The sequence below is a fragment of the Marmota flaviventris genome, chromosome 6 (genome assembly GCF_047511675.1).
Source record: "Marmota flaviventris isolate mMarFla1 chromosome 6, mMarFla1.hap1, whole genome shotgun sequence".
Classification (NCBI taxonomy): domain Eukaryota; kingdom Metazoa; phylum Chordata; class Mammalia; order Rodentia; family Sciuridae; genus Marmota; species Marmota flaviventris.
Genome location: NC_092503.1, coordinates 18,585,569 through 18,608,372, shown reverse-complemented (window position 1 = coordinate 18,608,372; position 22,804 = coordinate 18,585,569). Strand labels below are relative to the sequence as shown.

At 34.4% G+C, this 22,804-nt stretch overlaps 1 protein-coding gene across 4 annotated transcripts in view; it reads left to right on the top strand.

Annotated features, from left to right (window-relative positions):
- The first annotated feature begins 2,275 nt into the window (after window positions 1–2,275).
- Stxbp5 (syntaxin binding protein 5) overlaps window positions 2,276–22,804 on the top strand; it is a 172,013-nt gene continuing 151,484 nt past the window's right edge. For 3 of the 4 annotated variants that reach the window (XM_027939502.2, XM_027939501.2, XM_071612927.1), the window contains exons 1-2: window positions 2,277–2,686; window positions 3,971–4,068. In XM_027939502.2, the coding sequence (XP_027795303.1) occupies window positions 2,540–2,686; window positions 3,971–4,068 (245 nt within the window). In that variant the 5' untranslated portion in view covers window positions 2,277–2,539. Of the gene's footprint in view, window positions 2,687–3,970; window positions 4,069–22,804 lie in introns of all 4 variants that reach the window. The other variant, XM_071612926.1, reaches the window with a different exon arrangement.

The window sequence follows — 22,804 nt, the reverse complement described above, 5'->3', positions numbered from 1 at the left end:
CACATCCCCAGCCCCAGTATTTGTACTTTTTTAAAAAAAAGTTCACCAGGTCATTTTGATGCTTCCTTCCCCTGTTGCCTTCCAATAGCAATTCTCTCTCCTGTTTTCCTGATCAACTCCTGCTTTTCTACCATAGGCTGTGTGTTCCCTTTGGAAACCTTCTCTGGCCAGCTAAATGGCCCTCTTCAGTCTTCCTGTCTGTAACTCCACTGCTTCACTAATCACGTTGTTTTAAAATTACTTATTTATGTCCCCTTGAGATTGTGGTGAGCCTGTTGTTAAGAGTTAGTATTGCATTTTTTATTTGTTTGTTGTACTTTAGAACCTAGCACAATGAGTCAAACTGGACAATATAAGTTTAAGGAACAAGGAACTAAATTGATACACCAAAAGTTCAGAGCCACTTGGAAAGTTTTTGAAAGTCTTCACATTTGATTTATTGTTCTTTTCCCCCCGGGTGAATTAACTGCCTACTTCAATAAATATTAAATACAAAACAAAAAAAATTACAGGTTCCAAGCGGAAGGCGTGAGCCTTGGGATGTGGAAGCTTCCCCTGGAACTACATTTCCCGAAGTCCGTAAGCCCCAGTCCTGATTGGTTTGCTGACTGTTCTTGAGGCCGGTCACATCTGCCAATACTTGAGACGAGATTGTCCTCAACCGGCAGGAGGCGGCCAATCACAGGGAGAGGGCGGCTGCTTCTGATTTTGGTTTGGAACAAACCCTAGAATAGTTCTTCGGTAGCATTTTGCGGAGCGTAGGGGAGGTGAGGAGTATTTAGCCCGGAGATTATCTTCCGCATCTCCACCATCCGAATCAGAACTCGTCTTTAATATTTCCCTCCTTCTTAATTTGTTGTCCACACCCCTCCTAATCCAGCACCTCTGCGTCCCAGCCACCTTTTCCTTGTTGAACGCACTTTGGGGGAAAATCTCTCCCCATCCCCCGCAAGAATCTCTCTTCACCTGTGCAAACTTGCGCCGGATATGTGTTTCTAAGCACCCAAGGGAGACTGGGGTCAAAAAGTCCATCTCCCTCTTGTGACCCGACCCTTCTGAAGAGCGAAGACTCAGATCGGATTGCAGGGCGGACCGAGGGTTCTGAACCTGAGTGGCAGCGTGGCGTTCACTGCTATGGGCGCTCCCGCCCCCATCCCCACACCCCCGGGTCCCCACGACTGAATCGGGGTGGTGTGTCACAGCGTGGCTAGAGCCCTTCCTCTTCGGCAGCCTATTCTGTCTAGCAATGACCTACTACTGCCAGAATCATTTTATCCACTCTAACAGCTTCGGGGAAGAGCCTGGGTTTCCGAACCCAACGGGTGTCTCTCCTTTCCTAGGACATTTCTAAGTCTGTCATTGCTTTGCCCCTGACATAATCGTTGCCTAGACGCCCCTTTTTAAAGAAACTCCAATCCAAGTCAATCCAGAACAAAGTCCACAATAAGGCAACAACAATAAAGAGTGCAGCCAGCCGCCGGGGGCGGGCACCCCGGGAAAGGGGGAAAGCACAACCCCCGGCTTCAGGACCGAATTTGAAGCCAAGGCTTCCTGCTGGTTTTTGGTCCTCAACGTTATTACTATGCCGGCTGCAGAAGAAGCAGCTGCATACTCTGGCAACACGACCGGGGAGGGAGAAATTCAACCAGCGTCTGGGATTTTCGCAGAGGATAATTTAAGCCCCAGTTTCTTGCCGCTGGGGGCCGGGGCACCAGCCGCGGGTGGGGAGCAGGCTGCGGCGCGCATGCGCACACCCCACAGCCCTGCTCCGCGGAGGCCCAGCTGCCGCCACCGTCGCGGCGGGCGCTGTAACTGCGGCTGCCGCCGCTGCTCGGGCGGGCGTTGGTGCCTTGTGCCGAGGCGTCCAGTCAGGCCAGAGGGAGCGGCCGGGCGGGAAGAGCCGGCGGCGTTGGCGGCGGCGCCAGAGGAAGGCAGCCGGGCTCCTGAGGTGCGAGGGCGGGCCGGTCCGGCGGCGGTGGAGCGCGGCAGCCGCCCCGGGCGCCGTGCGTGCGATGCTGGGCGGGCTGCGGCGCTGAGCGGCGGGAGGCCGAGCGGCTTTTGCGGACCGCGGAAGAGCAGCAGGAGGACGCGCCGAGGGACCGGGGTCCGGGGCGGGCGAGGATCCGCGGGGTCGCGGGCCATGGACGTGGCGGCGGCGACGCGAGCGAGCCTGGGCGGCGGCGCGGCGCAGAGCCCGCCCGCGGCCAGGTGAGGCTGGGCTGAGCGGGCTCGGGCGCCCGACCTCCGCTGCTGCCGCCGGGCCGCGGAGCGAGGCGGCAGCAGCGGCGCCACATCAGCCGCGGCGGCCTCGGAGGAAGAGGGGTCGCTACCCGGTGTTGTTGTGACCGCCGCTCGCTCGTCGCCGCAGTATTTCCTGTTCGGATTATCTTTTGCTTCCCCCAGCTGCCTCCTCCTCCTCCTCCGCTCACCCACTCCTCCGGGTCCTGGGTCGCTGCTGCCCTTGGCTTTGGCCCGTCACCCCCGCCCGGGGACCCCTGGTGCCTCCGCTCCTGGGCTGCGGGGGAGCCCAGCAGAGACCATGAGGAAATTCAAGAAGGTGCTGGACGGCCTGACCGCCGGCTCCTCCTCGGCCTCGCAGCAGCAGCAACAGCAGCAGCACCCGCCAGGGAACCGGGAGCCTGAGATCCAGGAAACGCTCCAGTCCGAGCACTTTCAGCTCTGTAAGGTGAGCAGAGCGCGCAACCCTGCTACGCCGTCATCGGAAAACTGGGGTCGTTTTAGGGGGCGATTCGGGATTTACACAGTAGTGCAAGAGAAACGAGCGCCAATAATAATTGTAGTTCTCATAAAGAGCTCGTTTCTCCCCTAGCAAACATTTCCTTGGTAGGTTATTTTGAAGACTGATATCCTACTTTCCCTTGGTGTTTTTCTTTTCTAACAAGAAGCAATAATCATTTCAAGGCTCTTCAAACATATGATCTTCCCTTTAATTCATATCCTGACACTGCTAGCAATAATCTGGAAGCTTTTATATTATAACATTTTAATGAAATTCATCAATTTCTGGATTTCCTTTAAAAACAGTGTCTATCTAGTGAATATTGTTTATCAGAAAGTCAAACCTGTTCAACCAGGTCTTTGCTCATCACTTTTTTCTTACAACGTGTCTCAGTGGCCTACTGTATGAAATCGCATGGTTCTTTATCATTATGTTAGGTTTAAAAGTTAGTACTGAGATTTTTGCCTGCTAATGGCAAGATAATTGCTATAGCGTTTTGTAATTCAGAAAGAATGATGCAGCGAATTAATTCACCAGCTGTTCAGTGAGAAATACAAACGTGGTGTTTTGTTATTAATGTCAGCCTTCCTCATAAATATCCATGTGTTCATACGTCAGAGTTTCTTAAAAGTCTGTATATACATAACTTTTTGCCTTAATACTCTAAAATTATTATGGACTTGATAGTAAATTGCAAAAACATTTGTTGTATTCATATCCATTCTGTTACAATTGCAAAATGTTTGGTATGGCTTGATAATTGCTTTTACCCAATACCTTGACCAAAATAATGAATTATATGACAACTTTTCCTTGAAGTACTTGCATTTAGCATTCAAGTAATGTTAAATGATGAGACAATTATTCTTGAAACAAAGCATGAGTCGCATTTTAAAATCAATTAACAGAATTTTTGACTACTGAAAACGTTAGTAATTTGGTGTCAGACATAGTAGTATAGAACATTAATAGGAAATTTTTTTTCTGTAGAATGCCAGTAGTATGGAAAAGCAAAAACTGAAGTATTACTCTGCAATAGATTTTTGTTTATTTCAGGTTCTGTGTTAATAACTAACATAGAGTTCACTTTTTTTTTTTTTTTAAAGTAGCACCTATGTGTGTATGTTTTGCATCAGGTATACTTCTAAATTCTAATGCCTGTATTGACATTTCTATTTTTAAATATCCTTTGCTACCTTGGTTGCTGTGATGACACTTGCCCAACCCTAGACTGTTCGCCATGGATTTCCCTATCAACCTTCAGCCCTGGCCTTTGATCCTGTACAGAAGATCCTGGCAGTGGGAACTCAGACTGGTGCTTTAAGGCTGTATCCTTTGTCTAATTTTTTTTTTTAATGGTTGCTTTGTGTTCAGCAGTCCTTTTGTGTTGCTAATTAGTTCCAAAACTTAAAAAATTTTCCTGGGTAATTCCAAAGACATAGTGTAATTGGGCATATATTTTGAGGAATTATGTGGTGTCGGCTTTTCCCTTAGGGGAAAATATATAAATATATTTATGTGTGTATATACATATGTATATGTATACATATGTGTATATACTCATTCAGATTGTATGGTGATGAGGCAGTTCTCAGCTGTAAAACATGTATTGGAATAGAGGTCTAAAGATTTTTTGTAATAACTATTTTCTTTGCAAGGAGCTAGAAATTTCTAAGGGGAAATATATTTGTTAATGCCTAGTAGTCTACTGAGTGGAGTTTGTTAAGGATGAGATTTAAAGACAATAGTATGGTGCTCATTTTATTTGATATTAAAAAATATACATGGTAAAGTTTGAAATTTTTGTTACTATTTATATGTATATTATGTAAATTTATTGTTCTATTGGATTAGAGGTTGGATTTGAATTTGTTTCTCATATGTCCTCTAGAAAATCATTAACAGAAGACAAATGTAGCAAATTAGTTTTCTATAAAAAATTATGAAGGGTTAATATTTCTAGAAGTTTTACAGCATTTTCTTGTAAAATACATAGGAATTGTACTCTCTTGATGATGTTTTCCCTTTTATAGTCTTCATTTGTTTTAAAAGCTGTTGGGATAAGAGTACATTAACATGTTGAATAAAATAATTATTTTTCCTGGATATGATATAGTAATTTTGTGATAAGCAGTTTTTCAAATACTTCAAAAGATTTTTTCAAGATCACTTTTTTAGTCTGAACAATAGAAACTTTCTTACTTCCTCTTTTATACTGTTTAACTTTAAATATAATCTGTGTTTGCTTTTAATATGGCATTTAACCATACTCAACCTAAATATTCTTATTTTTAAACTAAAACATAACATTTTAAAAAGAAGAAGCTTTGTTTATTCATCTGTAGGATATCTGCTTCCTATATATTACTGAGGTAGTATGTTGTAATAGAAAAAAAAAATCACAAGACATTACTGTTGTCAAAAAAAAAAAAAAAAAAAGAAATGGGGCTATGGGAAGAATTTTACCTAATTACATTTCAGCTTTTTCAGAATTTGAGTTAAACAAATAGACTTATAATCTTTTAAAATATTTGAAAGAGGTACTGCATAGTGTCAGGATATGCCTCAAGTTTCATTTCTGATTTAGTATAGGATTTTCATAATGCTAATAAAAAATTTCAGATGGGTTTTTGAATTGTGCTACTAAGTGAAGTCCACAACACATAGTAAATACTAGTAGCACAATCATATATATATTTTAAATGGTAAAATCTGACCAGGCCCCATCTGAAATCCGTGAATATCTAGGACAGTATTATCTAAACTACTTTTGCCCAGATGTCTGAATAGTTGAGGCTAGAGTATTTGTTGACTTAAATTGTTTAGATATTTTTATTTCTGAATCCAATTATTAAGATTTTCTAATTTAGGATTTCTGTTTTAGTCTTGTGGAGATGGGAATAGTTAATTTTGTCAGCTTTCAATGAAACTCTGTAGTGTCAAGTCTAGGTAATTGTTCCAGAAGGACTTTTTGGAACTGAAAGCAGATTTTCCCTTTCCAACAAAAGAATTTCATTACTCAACTAAAATTAAAGCTAAATTAAATCTTTTATTTTGGGATTATTTTGTTTTTATTTTAAGTGAATTCAGTTTTTACTGTTTTCTGAGTGTGGTCTCAACAATTGCATAGCATATAATTTTTGTTGTTGTAATAGCCAATCTGGCTCTTTATAATTTAATTATAAGTTCAACAAACAAGGCTATTTTTACAAAACCAAGTATTTGTCTTAGCCAATATGTTTAACTCTAATACATCTGAATAATTAAAAAGTGGACACAAAGGTATAGTTAAAATGTTGGGCCTAGTGCTGATTGCCAGTTAAAAAGCAAGAATCGGGTGTCTAAAATTATCACTTGTATATGTCCTTTGGTGTCCATAATTTTTAAATATTATATGAGTAAAAGTGAGCCTGCAATTATAGTTTATAATTATACTCTAATTTGTTTCTTAGAACCCTTACTATATTTAGAATGAAGTCTAGAAAACTCTTCATCAAACCTGTCTCTGCTTTTCTTTTCTTTTCCTTTCTGTCTTTTCTTTACTTTTTTTTTTTTTAATGAGATTTGTATAAACATCCCAGAGTGATAAATTGGCTTGTCTACCAGCAATACCACATACTCATTCCTTCTGTTCAGTTTAAGTAACTAATGAGCTTATATAGAAAATGATTTTTTTCTTTTTTGTCTCATTTTCTACATATGTGTTTTAAGATATGTTATTTTGTTTTGTTTTGTTTTTATTTTTGAAACTAGATACCTAAATTTATACATTCTAATTTTGAAGCTCCATATAGGTTTAGCTTGCATATTTAAGTTCATTTATTGATATTGCCTTTGTATTTTTCCTATTGCAAATGATTTCTTTTGATATTTGTCTCCATTTTATTCTCATATTAGACTTTTGTAACAAGTCTAAAATGTACTTGCCCTAAAAAGTGTCTTAAGAAGAGAAATTCACTTATAAATAAAGTATTTTCCTAAACTTCACAGTAAAAAAGCATGAGATGTTTTTTGAAGTAGAACTGGAGATTAGAAGTCTAATTTGACTGATAGTATATTTTCCTAAATGTTGGAGGACTTACTAAGCTGATCTGCCTACTTTGATTTCAAAACAAAATAATAATAATAAAAAACCCAAACAAGTAGATGAAAAAGTTACCTCTAATTTTATAGCTAGGATTAGTGAAAATTTGAGTCCTCGGAGAATATCTTACCAGTGATGATGCAAAATGATTTGGTGTATTTACTGAGTTAATGTATAGCAGATGACTGATATTATAAAAATGCTTAATGCTCAACCTTCTTGGCTTCTGGAAAGATTATGAGATTACAGTGTATTTATTGATGAGATGGAGAAAAGCATAATTTTATAAATTTTGTATATAAAGTAATATGATAATGATGCTATTTAATTCTCTTAATTCTTTTTGCTATGAAGAAATACAGACAATTTTATTTTTTTGAGTAATCTAGGAATCAGAACTTGGGATAAAATAACTATTTTGCATATGGATAAGTAAAAGGAAAAATGGGTTATAATTGAAAAATGAAGGTATTTTAATGATATTGCCATTGTCTTCATCCAGTCTTTTGGTTTACTAGTATATTTTCATAACCCTAATAGAATCATGAGCTACCCTGATTTTATTTTTAGGATAAATTTCATCTAAAAACAATGAGGGCATTCTATATGTTAAAATTTTAGGGACCAAGCTGGGTGTGGTGGTGCATGCCTGTAATCCCTGGGAAGGCTGAGGCAGGAAGATCCCAAGTTCAAAGCCAGACTCAGTACAAAGCAAGGCACTAAGCAGCTCAATAAGACCCTGTCTCTAAATAAAATACAAAAAGTAGTGCTGGGAATGTATTCAGTGGCTGAGAGCTCCTGAGTTCAATCCCTGGTACCATTAAAAATAAAAAAAAAATAAAAAAGAAATTTAGAGACCAAGCAGAAAAATGGAATTTTAGATTGATTAAATTTGTGTAAAATTTGAGATTTAAAAAAATTATCAAAACTATTATCAAAGAACCTCCTTTATCTTTTTGATATGTGGAAAATACAGTGTAATAGGCAGTCTTTACTTTGAGGAGGCTTGATTCTCTTTTCAATTGCAGTGAAATGTTGCTGGATACATGTTTGCAAAGTGATTTTTTTTTTTAATCTTAGAGTTCTGTTTAACAAGCATTTATTTATTAATTGTCAAACAACATTAGTTTACAAATTGTGGCCTGAATTCTGGTTCTTTTCACTAGGAAATCTTGTGTCCTTGAATAATTTTTTTCTTACTATAAAAATGAACTTGCTATATTTGATGATTTATTAAAAAATTCTGATTTCAACTAACTATATATTGTTCTGGGGGAGTAATGCAAAAGAAATGAAGGTGTGAGCCTTACCCTCAAGAGATTTCCCGTCTTAACCAGGGGAGAATTATCTAGGGGCTTACTGACATTACACAAATGTAGATTACTAGAATTTGTTGCATTTGATTAACATTTTTGCATGTTATTAAGGATTCAGAATGGCAGGGAATAAGCAGTAGGAGAATTATTTTCGGCAGGCAAACCGTTGGAAAAGAGAATCATCATAGTAGTTTGAAGGATTAAAAAAAACTGTTTGAAATAATGATCCTAATTAGGTTGGAGGAGAAATAAGCCAGTTGTCAAGGACCTTGAATGTTAACTTAAGGTATCTGCATGCTATTCAGTTAGGAATTGTAGTTATGTAAGGTGATTTAATAGGAAGAAAGATTTTTTTTTCATAATTAATGGGGCAGTTGTGTCATAGATGAAAAGAATAGAACAAGTAAAATCTCATAGGTAACTAACTATTAATTTTATATGTAATAAAAAGGACCCAGAACAAATGTGGAAGAATGGGAATTGGAGGACTTAATGACTCCTTGGTATAAAATCTTAGGGAGTGACTAAGGATAAGATTTTGCACATAAAGCATCAAAGCTGTTATAAAACACAAATGGAAAACTTGGCAAAGAGGTGGCAGAGAAATGTTGTTTGAGATTATGTCATCTTTTGCTTTTGTTGCAATGCCATTTTGAAAAGGCAGCCTAGACTTCTTATTTTAGACAAGAATTTGATAATACTTTTATGATTGATTTCATTTTGGGCTTGTCCTTGGCAATTTCCTGAATTTCGTTATTAAATTTATGTTAAAGTTACTATTAGCTTTTTGGCTTTGGCAATTAATTCTCTGTCAGTGTTTCTCAGTAGTAGTAGCATTTTGGGCAGTTTAATTCTGTGGAGTTTGTCCAGTATGTTACAGGATATTTAGTATTCCTGGCTCCCACCTACTATATGTCCCCGTTGCCTTCCATGCAATGTTGCAACCCCAAGGCTCCCACACACTTACAGGTGGGATTGGATGAGTCACTGCACTTAAGCCTAAGTTCTTCATTTATTTAAAAGTTGTAAATAACCCCTACCTCTCTTGTGAGACTATTGTCAGGGTTAAACATAATAAATATATGTGTGTAGCTTTTAAGACCATTCAGGGCCTTTTTATGAATGTTCCATATATGATTGTTATTATTATGGAAATTTTTTTCTGTGGCTTTAACTTTCAGGTCCTTCATTCATAGGTGCCAGATGCTGTTTAAGAAGGCCTCCACTTCATTTATTTTTGTAGCTGATGCAGTCTTTGAAGAAAAGATCTTGAAAATTACTGTTTTCTCTTTGAGTTTGCCTTTTAAATGGTCATGTTATTCTCAAAGACGAGTTTGCAAAATTGCTATTTAGATGTTGTAAGATAAAATATTTAAAGTTTCTTATACAGGGTATGAAATAAATTAATGACTAGTAAGATAGTATTAGATTACTTGCAGCTTATTTTATTGTATTTTTACACAACATAATTATACTACTGAAAAAAAGGTTAAAAAGAGTTACAATCACATGGAGTTCTAGCTGTAGAGGAGAAACAAGGAACTTCAAATACTTTTACTTCTCAACTCTTCTCCCTGAAAGAAAACTGCATAAAAGGAAGAATGAGTGCTAAATTAGCATTTTGTCATAAGTCAGCTTATTTCTATTGAGTATTCTGTTTTCCATTTGTTTTTTACTATAATTCATTTGAAAATTATAATTTGATTTTGCTATCCTAAAGAAAAAAAGTAAAGAAATATTGGAAGCATTACCTTATTATTAGATTTATGTTCTAATTTTCAGACTAACTTCTTTGTGAAGGACTTGAGAATTCTTTGACCTATGTCTATATAATCTTTTGATTGAATGTTCTGAATACCTGTAAAAAAGGAGGTAGTATTGATTTCATCCCATTGTAACTCCTTACTTTCTATCTATTGACTGCTTGCTACTTGTTCAGTAGATGCACAAATGTAATCCTTTGTGTACAAAAGAGATCAGGAAGGAGCATATGAATGAATAAAAACAGTCATTTTTCCTTGAAAGGGCAGCTCATATTGAGTACTAAGATGGTAGATTGTACCATTTTCTTTGTGTGATAGTCTCATTATGACATAAGAAATTGGGGCATTTTTTACTACCATTAACAAAGTTTACTTTCCTTTCTTGAGTGTTAATGACTGATATGTAAATTTAAAGTGATTTTACTTAAAAATGATAAAGAATTTCAGATGGTCTTATTAACTTTTACATAAGATTTAGTATGGAAACTATCTTGAATTGCTGGTATTTGAGTGCTAATTTGGTAATTCTGTAGTACTTTAGAAGAGTAATAGCTGGGAATAAGTGGACTGTAGGGTTGAGTATCACTAAATAAAAGATAATCTCATGTTATTATGCCATTAATTTGGCTTCAAAGAGGCATGCTATTTACAAGAAGAAATTTAACACGTATTGGTTTTGATTTGTTTTATAATGTTTAAATGAGAATTTTCTGAATTGATTTGACATATCAGCATCATCAGAAGGTATACTTAGTATTTGGCAATTGCAGATTAACAAAATAGTTTTTTGATGTTTAGAAACATAATAAAATGATATAAAGAGAGCATTTCATTATATATTTACTTTTTGACTTGAGTACCTTTTATTAAGATGGATTTTAAACATAGTCTAGAACTACCAACTTCTTGGAAAGCAAAACAAAGTGATTTAAAAGTTTATAAAATCATAATCCTAAAAGACTAAGAAAAGGTACTTGATACATATCTCTTCCCTTAGTCATGTGCAACATAAATTATTCTAAGAAGAAATTGATACTTTCTGATGTACTTAGACTTTTTCCTGTAAAGACATTCAGATTTCTGTTATATAATTATTTTGTAAGTTGAATTATTTTGTAAATTGAATCTGTTTCTTATTTTTATTTGCAGCAATAAAAGAAATTAGTGATCTTCCATATATCTAAGTTTTCATTTTTAGTGGTTTTGAATAATTTATACATATGGCTGTCATCCACTTTCAGATTTTGCAATTCCAGTTGCTTTACTATCTCATTCTTGTATTTCATTTTAAAAACTTTTTGGACACTAACTCTTTTTACCATGTAACTTTTCTTTTTTCTTGTGGCTATGGGTGGAAGGTAACTTGATAGAAGGAGGTAGGGAACAGAACTGTTGATAAGAGTTTACTGCTTAGTACTCCATATTCCACAGTGAGCCTTGTGTTTAGTGATTCCTTAAGTCCAGAATACTCTTCCCCCTATTTAAATATTTTTTTTTGTTTAAAGGCTAATGTCTCTGTGAGATGTATATGTATGTATGTATGTATGTGTATGTGTGTGTGTGTGTATATATATATATATATATATATATAATTCATTCTGCCTCCAACCCATTTAACCATCTTTTTCTTAGTTCAGCATCTAAAAATCTAAATTTCTACATTACCATTTAATATGAGAGTAGTATCACCATATAGACATTAAGTGTGTAAAAATAGATGTCTTGAAAATTGCAGCTGTCGTATTGGGTGGTATTTTTCTTTAAAATAAACCATCAAGAACATTATTACATGTGAGAAGATGCAGTGCAGTCCTAAAATCGCAGATCAGCAAAGTTAGCCAGTATTCTCTGCTTTATCAGGAATCTAGAAGTTAGTATTCACTGTATGCATTATATAATCAAGAAAGAGAAACATACAAATCCTAATGGATCAACTTAATATGTGCTGTAATAAGGATTATATAGAAGATGTGTGTGTGTGTGTGTGTGTGTGTGTGTGTGTGCGCGTGCACGCATGGGCACACAAAAGTAATGAATATCTAAACGTTTAGTTTAGGAATTAGTAAACATTTTCTGTAAATTTTAAATTATTGTATGCCTTATGATCTCTGACACCTACTCTGTTCTGCTGAGATAGCACAAAAGCAACCACAGATAATATGTAAAGGAATGAGTAGGTGTGTTTCAATTAAACTTTATTTACTAAATTGGGCGATGGGCTAGATTTGGCCTATAGCCAAAGTGTGCTAAGCCTTTGCTTAAATAATAAAGGCTGCCTTTTTAAAGTGTATGCAAAGAGGACTGTTCTAGAAAGAATTACTATTGACATATTTATATATAAGTTTTATAAATTGCACTTGTTATGCCAATTAAAATTTAATGTTTTACCCAGAAAAAGCATTTTTAAAAATTATCAATAATTCTTAATGATGTGTCATAACTGTATATCCTAAATTATTTTCATAAATGTGTTTTATCCTCTGATTCTGTTGAATTATAACTAGTATAATAATAAAGGTACTTAATTAGGCGTTCTTTGTGAGTAGTTCAGTAATCAGTTCTGTTATTGAAGTCTTTATCTTGAGACCTTTACTTCATAATTTTAATTAAAATACTGCATTTGTAGCTTTTTCTTAGTGTTTTAATTAGTATCATATACATCTGTACAGATACATTTAGATTGATACCTTTAAAGAGAAAAGTGAGTAAAAGCAATTTACTTAAGTATTGTGATTTCTTAGAGGTGTAAAAACATTGAATGCATATCACTTTCATTTGTATAAGAGAACAACCTGAAAAATGAGTAATGTATTTAAAAAAAATCATAAGACTCCTGGAAGCACATTCAGGTGTTTGGTTACCTTCTTTAGATAATGGTACATACTTCTTTTGGAAAGGATATATATGGTACTTTAATTGGAAAATGAAAATACACCTTCTTTTGGAAAAGTTTTTATAATTGTCCTCTGTTTGCATCGTTCTCCAGTAGCAGTAAATATATACTTTATTCAGTAAATAAAATTATTTGCTTTATTTTCTTTAATCAGTATTAATCCTTGTGTATATACATGATGAATGTACATATATATTTGTCACATATATGACAAATAAAATGGTACCTGCTGAGCATATTTTTTTTATATTTACTACTGCTATGATTTTAGCATGAATGCTAGATTACTTTAAAATAGGGGTGAATGTAAAGATTTTTTAATAAAAATACCAGCAATTTTGATTTTATATACTAATCATTTGAAAAATAAGGTTTGCTCAGTGAACGGCGTTATTTGCAAAATGTATGGCTAGTCTTAGAAATTATATGGTTATTATTTTAAATACTAAGTTGTTAGTAATTGGAGATAATTTTATAATAGTTTTTGGTCTTGTTTCTCTTTTAGATAAGTGCAATCTAGCACTCTTGAAACTTTTCCCAGTGCGGTTGTCTGTTGAAGAGTGATTAATCCTACCCTTTCTTGAAAGTACATAATCTTTTCTTGTAATAGCAGTACCTCTGCTTTTTCATAGCAGTACTCTGCCAAAGGTGACAATAAATCTGGTAGCATCAGCTATTGCAGTACTTTCTGCTAAATTGCTTTCTTCTTGTGTATTTTTTTTTTCATTTTTGTCTTTTGAAAAGGAGGAAAAGTGTTGAAACACATTTTTCCATCTATTCATGTTTGTGCTATATTTTTCATGAGTTATGTATTTTTTTAAAATTCACTTTGCCATATTGGAGAAAAGAATTTAGCCATTAGATTCCTGAGAATGGATACTAGGATAAATTATTTCTTTTTCTTATATATGAGAATGTATATTCCTTCCTGTTCATTTAACCCAGATCCCTATTATTTATGATGCATTTTATAGTAGACTGAGTTCATGTAAAAATTTAAAAGTATACATGATAATAAATATAATTCATTTTGACCTCTTCAGAGGCAATTCTAATTCCAAAACAGTGAATAATAAGAGTGAGTATATCCAACCACTCCAATTTGTTAATATATTGTTTTTAAAAGTTCTTACCAAAATTAATAATGGGAGAGATAACTGGAGGCCTATTTCAACCCATTTAATACTATAATAACAGTATAGATACTGTAGTTACTTTGTTTTGGTATTTGTTTGATTCACATTAAGAATCAAAGAAGAAAGATAACTAAACTAATTTTTTCAAATACCATTGGACAGTTACTGTAAAATGTTATAATTGCGTTTTGAGTTAAGGAGGTTTTAAATGTTGACTTTTCCTCTTTCATGATTATTTTTTAGCATTTGTTAATTTTTTGCTTAAGAAACAGTGCATTTTATAGCTTCCCTCGTAAGACAGAGCAGAATGTTAGAATTATGACTCAGCAGTAAAAATTAAGTATCCACCCTTATTATCGTGAGGGCATGGCTATTTTTCACTAATTTTTATTCCTAATATATTAATTCGTAGACTAGATATAGTGGCACATATAATTCCAGCAGCTTGAGAGGCTGAGACAGGAGGATCACAAGTTCAAAGCCAGCCTCAGTCACTTAGCAAGGCACTAAACAACATAGTGAGACCTTAAAAAGGAATAGGGATATGGCTCAGTTGTTAAATGTCCCTGAGTTCAATCCCTGGTACCAAAAAAATTAAAAAAGGAGTTGTAAATTGGCCATTTTTAAGAGCAGTTTTAAGCTTATAGTTCCCATGTATTCCCCATTCACATTCATTTCCTCTGGCATCATTAACATCTGCTACCGAAATAGCACATTTGTGATGGTGGAGGAACCTACATTGATATATTGTTTTTATCCAAAGTCCATAGTTTACATCAGGATTAACTATTGATGTTATACATCTAAAGGGTTTTGAAAGATGTATGATATTTATTTATTAATGTTATATTCTCAAGAATAGTTTCAGTGCTCTAAAAATTCTCTGTGTACTACCCATTCATCTTATCGTTTCCACTAACTTTGGCAACCAGTGACCCTTTTACCGTCTTCATAGTTTAGCCATTTCTAGAATGTCATATAGTTGGAATCATACAGTATGTCCTTTTCAATTTGGCTTCTTTCACTTAGTAATATGTCTTTAAGTTTCTTCCATTTTCTATTCATAGCTTGATAGCTCATTGCTTTTTAACATTGAATAATATTACATTGCTTTGATGTGCCACTTTTAATTTATCCATTTATTATTGGAAGGACATCTTGTTAGCTTCCACGTTTTGCAGTTATGAATAAAACTTCTGCTGTAAACATCCATGTCTGTGGAGGTTTTTATGTGAGTGTAATTTTTTTTTTTACTTTCTTTGGATAAATACCAAGAACATGGTTAATGGTAAGAGTATGTATGAGTTTTATAAGAAAACTCCTGAACTGTTTTCTAAAGTGACTGTCTGTGGTTTTATATGTTTATTTGCTACTTCTATATCTTCTCTTTTTCTTTCCTCTTTCTTTCTATGCTGAGGATTGAAACTAGGACCTCATGCATACTAGGCAAGTGTTCTACCACTGAGCTACACCCGCAGCCCTTTATTTTGAGACAGATTCTTACTCATTTGCCTTCAAATTTATGTTCCTCTTGTCTCAGCCTCCTGAGGTTGCAGGCCTCAAGCAGCTGGGGTTATAGACATCTGCCTGGCTACCTGTACATATCTTCTTAGGTGAGGTATCTGTGAAGGTCTTTGACCTATTTTTTTAAATTAAGTTGTTTTCTTATTGTTGAGTTCTAAAAATCTTTTGTATACTTTGTACAACGATTCTGTATTAGATATGTATTTTCATTTTCAATAATACTTTTGGAGAGTGGAAGTTTTTAATTTTAATGAAGTTCATCTTATCACTTCTTTATTTTATGTATTGAGTCTTTGGTATCACATCTGAGAATTCATCACCAAACCCAAGGTCATCCAGATTTTCTGCTTTGTTATCTTCTAGGAGATTTTAGGTTTGCCTTTTACATCTAGGTCCATGATCCATTTTGAGTTAATTTTTGTGAGTGGTGAAAGATTTGTGTTTAGATTTATTTAGCATGTGTGTGTGTGTGTGTGTGTGTGTGTGTGTAGTTAGTTGTTCCAGCACAGTTAGTTTAAAAGAACATCTTTTCACCATTGTATTGCTTTACTACTTTCTCAAAGATTATTAGACTCTATTTATGTGGGCCTGTTTTCATACCCTTTGTTCCAATTCATTTATCTATCTGCTCTTTCACCAATTCTACACTGCCATGATTACTGTAGTGTTGTGCTAAGTCTTAAAGTTGAATAGTGTCAGTCCACTTTTGATCTTCTCATTTTTGGGTCTTTGGGCTCCCCATATAAGCTTTAGAATAAAGTTTCTCATCATTGAATGTTATTGGTTGATTTTTTGTAAATGTTCTTTTAAAGTTGAGTTTTTCATCTTCCCCTGTATTCCTAGATTTCTAGAAGTTTGTTTGTTTGTTTGTTTGTTTTTTTTAAATGAGGGTTGGACTTTGTCAAATGGTTTTTCTTCATCTATTGATATAAGCATGTGAGTTTTGGTTTTGCAGTGCTGGGGATGGTACTAGGGCCCTCACACATGCTAAGCAAAAGCTCTACCACTGAGTTTCATTCCCAGCCCTTAAAAAAATTAATATATATATATATATATTTTATTTCTGAGATATGGTCTTGCTAAGTTGCTCGGGTAGTCCTTTAACTTGAAATCTCCCTGTCTTAGTCTCCTGACGTGCATACCACTATACCTGGCTTGTGTTGAAACACAGTAGTTGACTTTTAAGTGTTAAACCAGTATAGCATACCTGGTATGGATCCCATTTGGTCGTGCTATGTGATTTCTTTTCATATATTGTGAGATACAGTTTGCTAAAATTTTGTTGATAATTTTTGCATTTGTGTTTATGAATGATATTGGTTTATAGTCTTTTTGTAATGTCTCTGTCTGGTTTTGGTATTAGATAGTCCGGCTGGCCTCATAAAATAAGTTCTGAAAGAAATTATAGACTTAAAATTCACCATTGAGCCCATCCCAAAGGCAATGTCATATTGTATGGGATAAAACTAAGAGCATTTACTGTAAAATCATAAAAAGAAAAGGATATCCACTGTTACTACTTCTATACTGCTTCAGAGGTATTGTGAGTACCAATTCTTCTCCCATTCCTTCTTTCATTGCTATCATTTATTTTACTTCTACATAAACATACATAGTGCATATATATATATATAAGCATATATTTAATTGTATTGCTATTATTATTTTGAACAAATTTCTTATCTGTTATATTGGTTAATAGTAAGAAATACCAGTTTTTATTTTGCCTCTACTCTTTCTCTGATTCTCTTCCTTTCTTTATTTGGATATGAACTTATGACCTATATGATTTTCTTTCTCTCTAAAGAACTTTAAAAAATATTTCTTGTAAGACAGTTCAGCAGATAACAAATTTCATTAATTTTTATTTGAGCAAGTCTTTATTACTACTTTACTTTTGAAGATTATTTTGTAGAGTACAGAGTGCCAGTTTGAAGAGTTTCTTTTTCCCCCCTCTCTACACTTTAAATATTCACTTCTCTGTCTTCTTGCTGACATGGTTTCTGAGAAGAAGTGAAAAGTCATTTTTATCTTTGCTCAATTATAGGTGAGATATTTTCCCCCTTGGGTTCTTTGAAGATTTCTTCTTTAGTTTTGAGTTTCTGTAGTTTGAAAATGAAATGTCTAGGTCTGCTCTCCCCTCTCCCCCACATTAATTCTGTTTGGTGTTTTCTGAGGTTCTTGGATCTGTAATTTAGTGTCTGATGTTGAGAAAACTCTTATTTTTGCATCAAATATTTCTTCTTTTTTCTTTCTAGTAGTCCTATTGTATTTAAGTTATATTGTTTGTAGTTGTCTCACAGTTCTTGGATATTCTGTTAGGTTTTTTCTCTTTGTCTTTCAGTTTGGGTAAGTTCTGTTGATGTATCTTCAAGCTCAAGGATTGTTTCCTCAGCTGTATCCAGTCTACTGCTAAGAACAACAAAGACTACATGTAGTGTGTTTGATTGCTAGCATTTTCTATAATTTCCTTTTCTTTATTTCTTAGTATAGTAGTTATGCTTCTTTTTTTTAATAGTTTTTTTTTAGTTGTAGTTGGTCACAATACCTTTATTTTATTTATTTATTTTTATGTGGTGCTGAGGATGGAACCCGTGAGCACCTCACACATGTTAGGTGAGTGCTATACCACTGACTAAGCCACAACTTCAGCCCCTTATGTTTTTTTTTTTTTTGTACTTATTTTTTTTTAGCAGTTTTCCTTGAATTTGCAATATAAATTTATAACTTTTATTGGTGCATATGACTATATATAATAGTGACATTCTTTGTGACATATTTGTATATGCACATGACTTGATCAGTTGCATTCTCTAGTATCTCCTCTTTTCTTCTCATCCATCCTCACCTGATTCTCTTTCTCATCTCTGCTGGTCTTCTCTTTTCATGAAGTCCCTTTTAAAATATTTTTGTCTCTAGCCTCCACAAATGAGAGAGAACATAAGACCCTTGACTCTCTGATTCTAGTTTTTTTCACTCCTCATGATGCTTTCTAGTTCCATCCATTTTCCTGCAGACGATATAATTTTGTTCTTTATGATTGATTAAAACTCCATTGTGTATATATACCACATTTTCTTTATCCATTCTACTGATGAAGAATATCTTCTTGTTCCATAACTTGGTTCTTATGAATGTGCTGCTATAAACATGGGTATGTATGTTTCACTATACTGTGCTGACTTTAATTCTTTTAGAAAAATACTGGGGAATATTATAGTTGGGTCACATGGCAGTAACATTCCTCATCCTTTGAGGGACCGTAATTTACGATCCCACCAGTATAAAGTGTTCCTTTTCCCCCACATTCTCTCAAACATTTATTATTTCTTATATTCTTGATGATTGCCATTCTAACTAGAATGGGATGAAATTTCAGTGCAGTTATGATTTGCATTTCCCTGTTTGCTAAAGATATTGAAAATTTTCTAATGTATTGGATATTTGAATTTCTTCTTTTGAGAAATGTTTGTTCATTTGCCCATTTATAGATTGGGTTATTAGGTTGTTTTTTTTTTAGTTCTTAGTATATTCTGAATCTTAATCCTGTGTAGGGAGAGTGGCTGATAAAGAAATTTTCCCATTCTGTAGGCTCTCTCTTCACACTCTTATTCCCTTTGCTATACAGAAGGTTTTTAACTTGATGTTATCCCATTTATTAATTCTTGAAATTATTTCCTGAGCTTTAGGACCCCTATTGAGGAAGCTGTTTCTTATGCCTATATGTTGAACTGTTTTCTTTGTGTTTCTTTATACTAGTAGCAGTTTTTTTTGTCTAGTTCCTAGGTCTTTAGTCCACTTCAAGTTGACTTTTGTAGAATGTGAGAGATAGGGATCTACTTGCATTTTTCTATATATAGATATCCAGTTTCCCAACACCATTCATTAAAAAGGCCATATTTACCCAACACATGTTTTTGGTGTCTTTGTCAAAGATTAGATGATTGTATATGTGTGGGTTTGTTTCTAACTTCTGTTCTATTCCATTGATATACATGTCTGTTCTTATGCCCATACCATACTGTTTTAGTATAATTTGAAATTGGGTATTGTGATACCTCAAGCATTCCTCTTTATTTAATTATTTGTTTATTCTAATGTGTTATGTATGACAGCAGAATGCATTTCAAGTCATAGTACACATATAGAACACAATTTTTCATGTCTCTAGTTGTACACAAAGTAGAGTCACACCATTTGTGTCTTCATACATGTACTTTGGGTAATGATGTCCATCTCATTCCACCACCTTTCCTACCCCCATGCCTCCTCCCTTCCCCTCCTTCCCATTGCCCTATCTAAAGTTCCTCCATTCCTCCCATGCTCCCCCCGTCATTCCCAATATGAGTCAGCATCCTCATATCAGAGAACATTCGGCATTTGGTTTTTTGGGATTGGCTTACTTCACTTAGCATAATATTCTTCAACTTAATCCATTTACCTGCAAATACCATGATTTGTTCTCTTTTAGTGCTGAGTAATATTTCATTGTGTGTATATACCACATTTTCCCTATCCATTCATCTACTGAAGGGCATCTGGGTTGGTTCCACAATTTAGCTATTGTGAATTGTGCTGCTATAAATATTGATATGGCTGAGTCCTGTAGTATGCTTTTTTAAAGTTCTTTGGGTATAAACTGAGGAGTGGGATAGCTGGGTCAAATGGTGGTTCCATTCTAAGTTTTCCAAGTAATCTCCATATAAGCATTACTCTTATTCAGAATTGATTTTACTATTCTGGTCTTTTATTACATATGGATTTTAGGATGATCTTTTTTTAGTTCTGTGAAGAATAACATTGGTATTTTGATGGGGATTGAATTGAATTGAGTCTGACTTTGGTAATAGGGCAGTTTTAACAACATTAATTCTATATGTTCATGAACATGGGAGTCTTTCTTTTTCTTTTATCACTTTTTCTTAATTTTCATTGTAGACATCTTTTAGTTAGATATATTCCTAGGTATTTTATTTTATTTGAGACTATTGTGCTTTGAATTATTTTACTGATTTCTTTTTCAGCAGATTTGTTATCAGTATACAGAAAAGCTATTGATTTTGTATACTGCTACTTTAATAAGTTTATCAGCTAGAGTAGTCTTCTGATGGAATCTTTTGGGTCTTCTAACTTTAGGGTTATGTCATCTGCAAACAGTGATAATTTGACTTCTTTTCCTGTTTGTATACATTTTATGTCCTACTCTTATTTGATTGCTCTGTTCAGAATTTGAAGTACTGTTTTAAATGTAGGTGGTAAGAGTGGATATCCTTATCTTGTGATTTTACAGAAAATGCTTTCAGTTTTTATTCACATTCAATATGGTGTTGGCTTTGAGTTTGTCATATATAGACTTTATGGTGGTAAGTTTCTTCTATCCCTAGTTCCTCTAGTATTTTTAACAGAAATGAGTGCTGAATTTTACCAGAGACTTTTCCTGCATCTATTGAGATGATCATGCCATTTTTATTCTTAATTCTGTGTATGTGATGAAATGTATTTATTAACTTATGAATGTTGAAACATTCTTGCCTCCCTTGAATAAAACCAACTTGATTGTTATATACAATTTTCTTAATGTGTTCTGAATATAGTTTGCTAATCTTTTATTAATGATTTTTGCATCTGTGGTCATCAAGTCCATTGGTCTTGTAGTTTTCTTTTCTTGATGCATCCTTATCTGGTTTTGGTATCAGAGTGAACTTGGCTTCATAGAATGCATTGGAAGTGTCTCCCTTTCCCCTTCTATTTCATGAAATAATTTGAGGAGAATTGTTAGTATTTCTTTAAAGTTCTGGTAGAATTTATCTGAGAATCCATCTGGTCCTGTGCTTTTCTTTATTGAGAGACTTTTTATTACTCCTCTGATCTCATTGCTTCTTCTTGTTCTGTTTAGATTTTGTGTATCCTCTTGATTCAATTTTGACAGGTCTTATGTGTCTATAAATTTGTCTGTATCTTCTAGATTTTCCAATTTATTGGAATAAAATTTTCAGAACAACTCCTAGTTGATTCTTTGGATATTAGTCATGTCTGTTGTGATTTCTCCCTTTTTACCTATAATTATTATTAACTTGGATCTTTTCTCTGTTTCTTTTGGTTAGTCTTATGAGTTTTATTTATCTCTGTCTCTCTTTAAAAGGACCAACTCTTTGTCACTTCAATCCTTTGTAGTTTTTAATTCTCTACTAATTACCTTCATTTCATATCTTAATTATTTTCTTCCTCCTACTGGCTTTAAGTTTGTTTGTTCTTGTTTTTCTAGGAACTTGAGATGCACCATTAGGTTCATTTGAGATCTTTCTTTTGTTGTTGTTATTGGGGGATGTTTTATAATTTTTAATGTGAGAACTCAATAGCTACAAATTTTCCTGTTAGAATTGTCTTCAGAGTATCCAAGAGATTCTCATTTGATAGTGATAATTATAAAATTTCTCCCCTCATGTCTTCTGTAGTCTAGTCATTGTTCAAGAGTGTGTTGGTCTAACTCCATGTGCCAGTATAATTTCTGTAGTTATTTTGCTGGGATTTCTAATTTCATTCCATTATGAACTGATAAGATAAAATTATATTGATTTTTTTTTTAATTTGGTATGTGTGTATGAGTGTGTGTATATATTTGCTACAACTTGCATTGTGACCTACAGTATGCTCTGTTTTGGAGAAAATTTCATGAGCATCTGAGATGAAAATACATTCAGCTATGGTTGGATGAAGTATTCTGTCCATGTCTGTTGGATCCAATTGACTTATGGCATTTTTTAGATTGGAACTAAGTATCTGTTGTTTTTGAATCTATATGACCTGTGTATTGGTGATAGAGAAGTATTGAAATCACCTAGTATTATTGTGTTGAAATCCTTCTGAACCTTTATGTTGAGTAGTGTTTGTTTTGTGGAATTAGGTGCACTTTTGTTTGAGGCATGTGTATTTAATATTCTTACATCTCCTTGTTTTATTCCCTTTACTAATATGGAGTTACTTTCTCAGTCTTATTAGTTTTTTTGGCTATGCACTTTTCCTGTTTATTATTGGGCTCAGTTTGCACGGAATATCATTTTTAATTCTTTCACTTTCAGTCAGTAAATGTTTTTGCTTTTGAGGTTTGTCTTTTGCAAGCAATGTATACTTGGGCCATAGTTTTTAATCCAATGAGGTAGTCTGTTTTTTGACTGAAGAGTTGAGAACATTTACTTTCAGTGTTATTATAGAGCTTTATTTTTCCCTACAATTTTAATTCATTTGTAATGTTTATTTCTTTTTTTTATTGGTTGTTCAAAACATTACAAAGCTCTTGATATATCATATTTCATACATTAGATTCAAGTTGGTTATGAACTCCCAATTT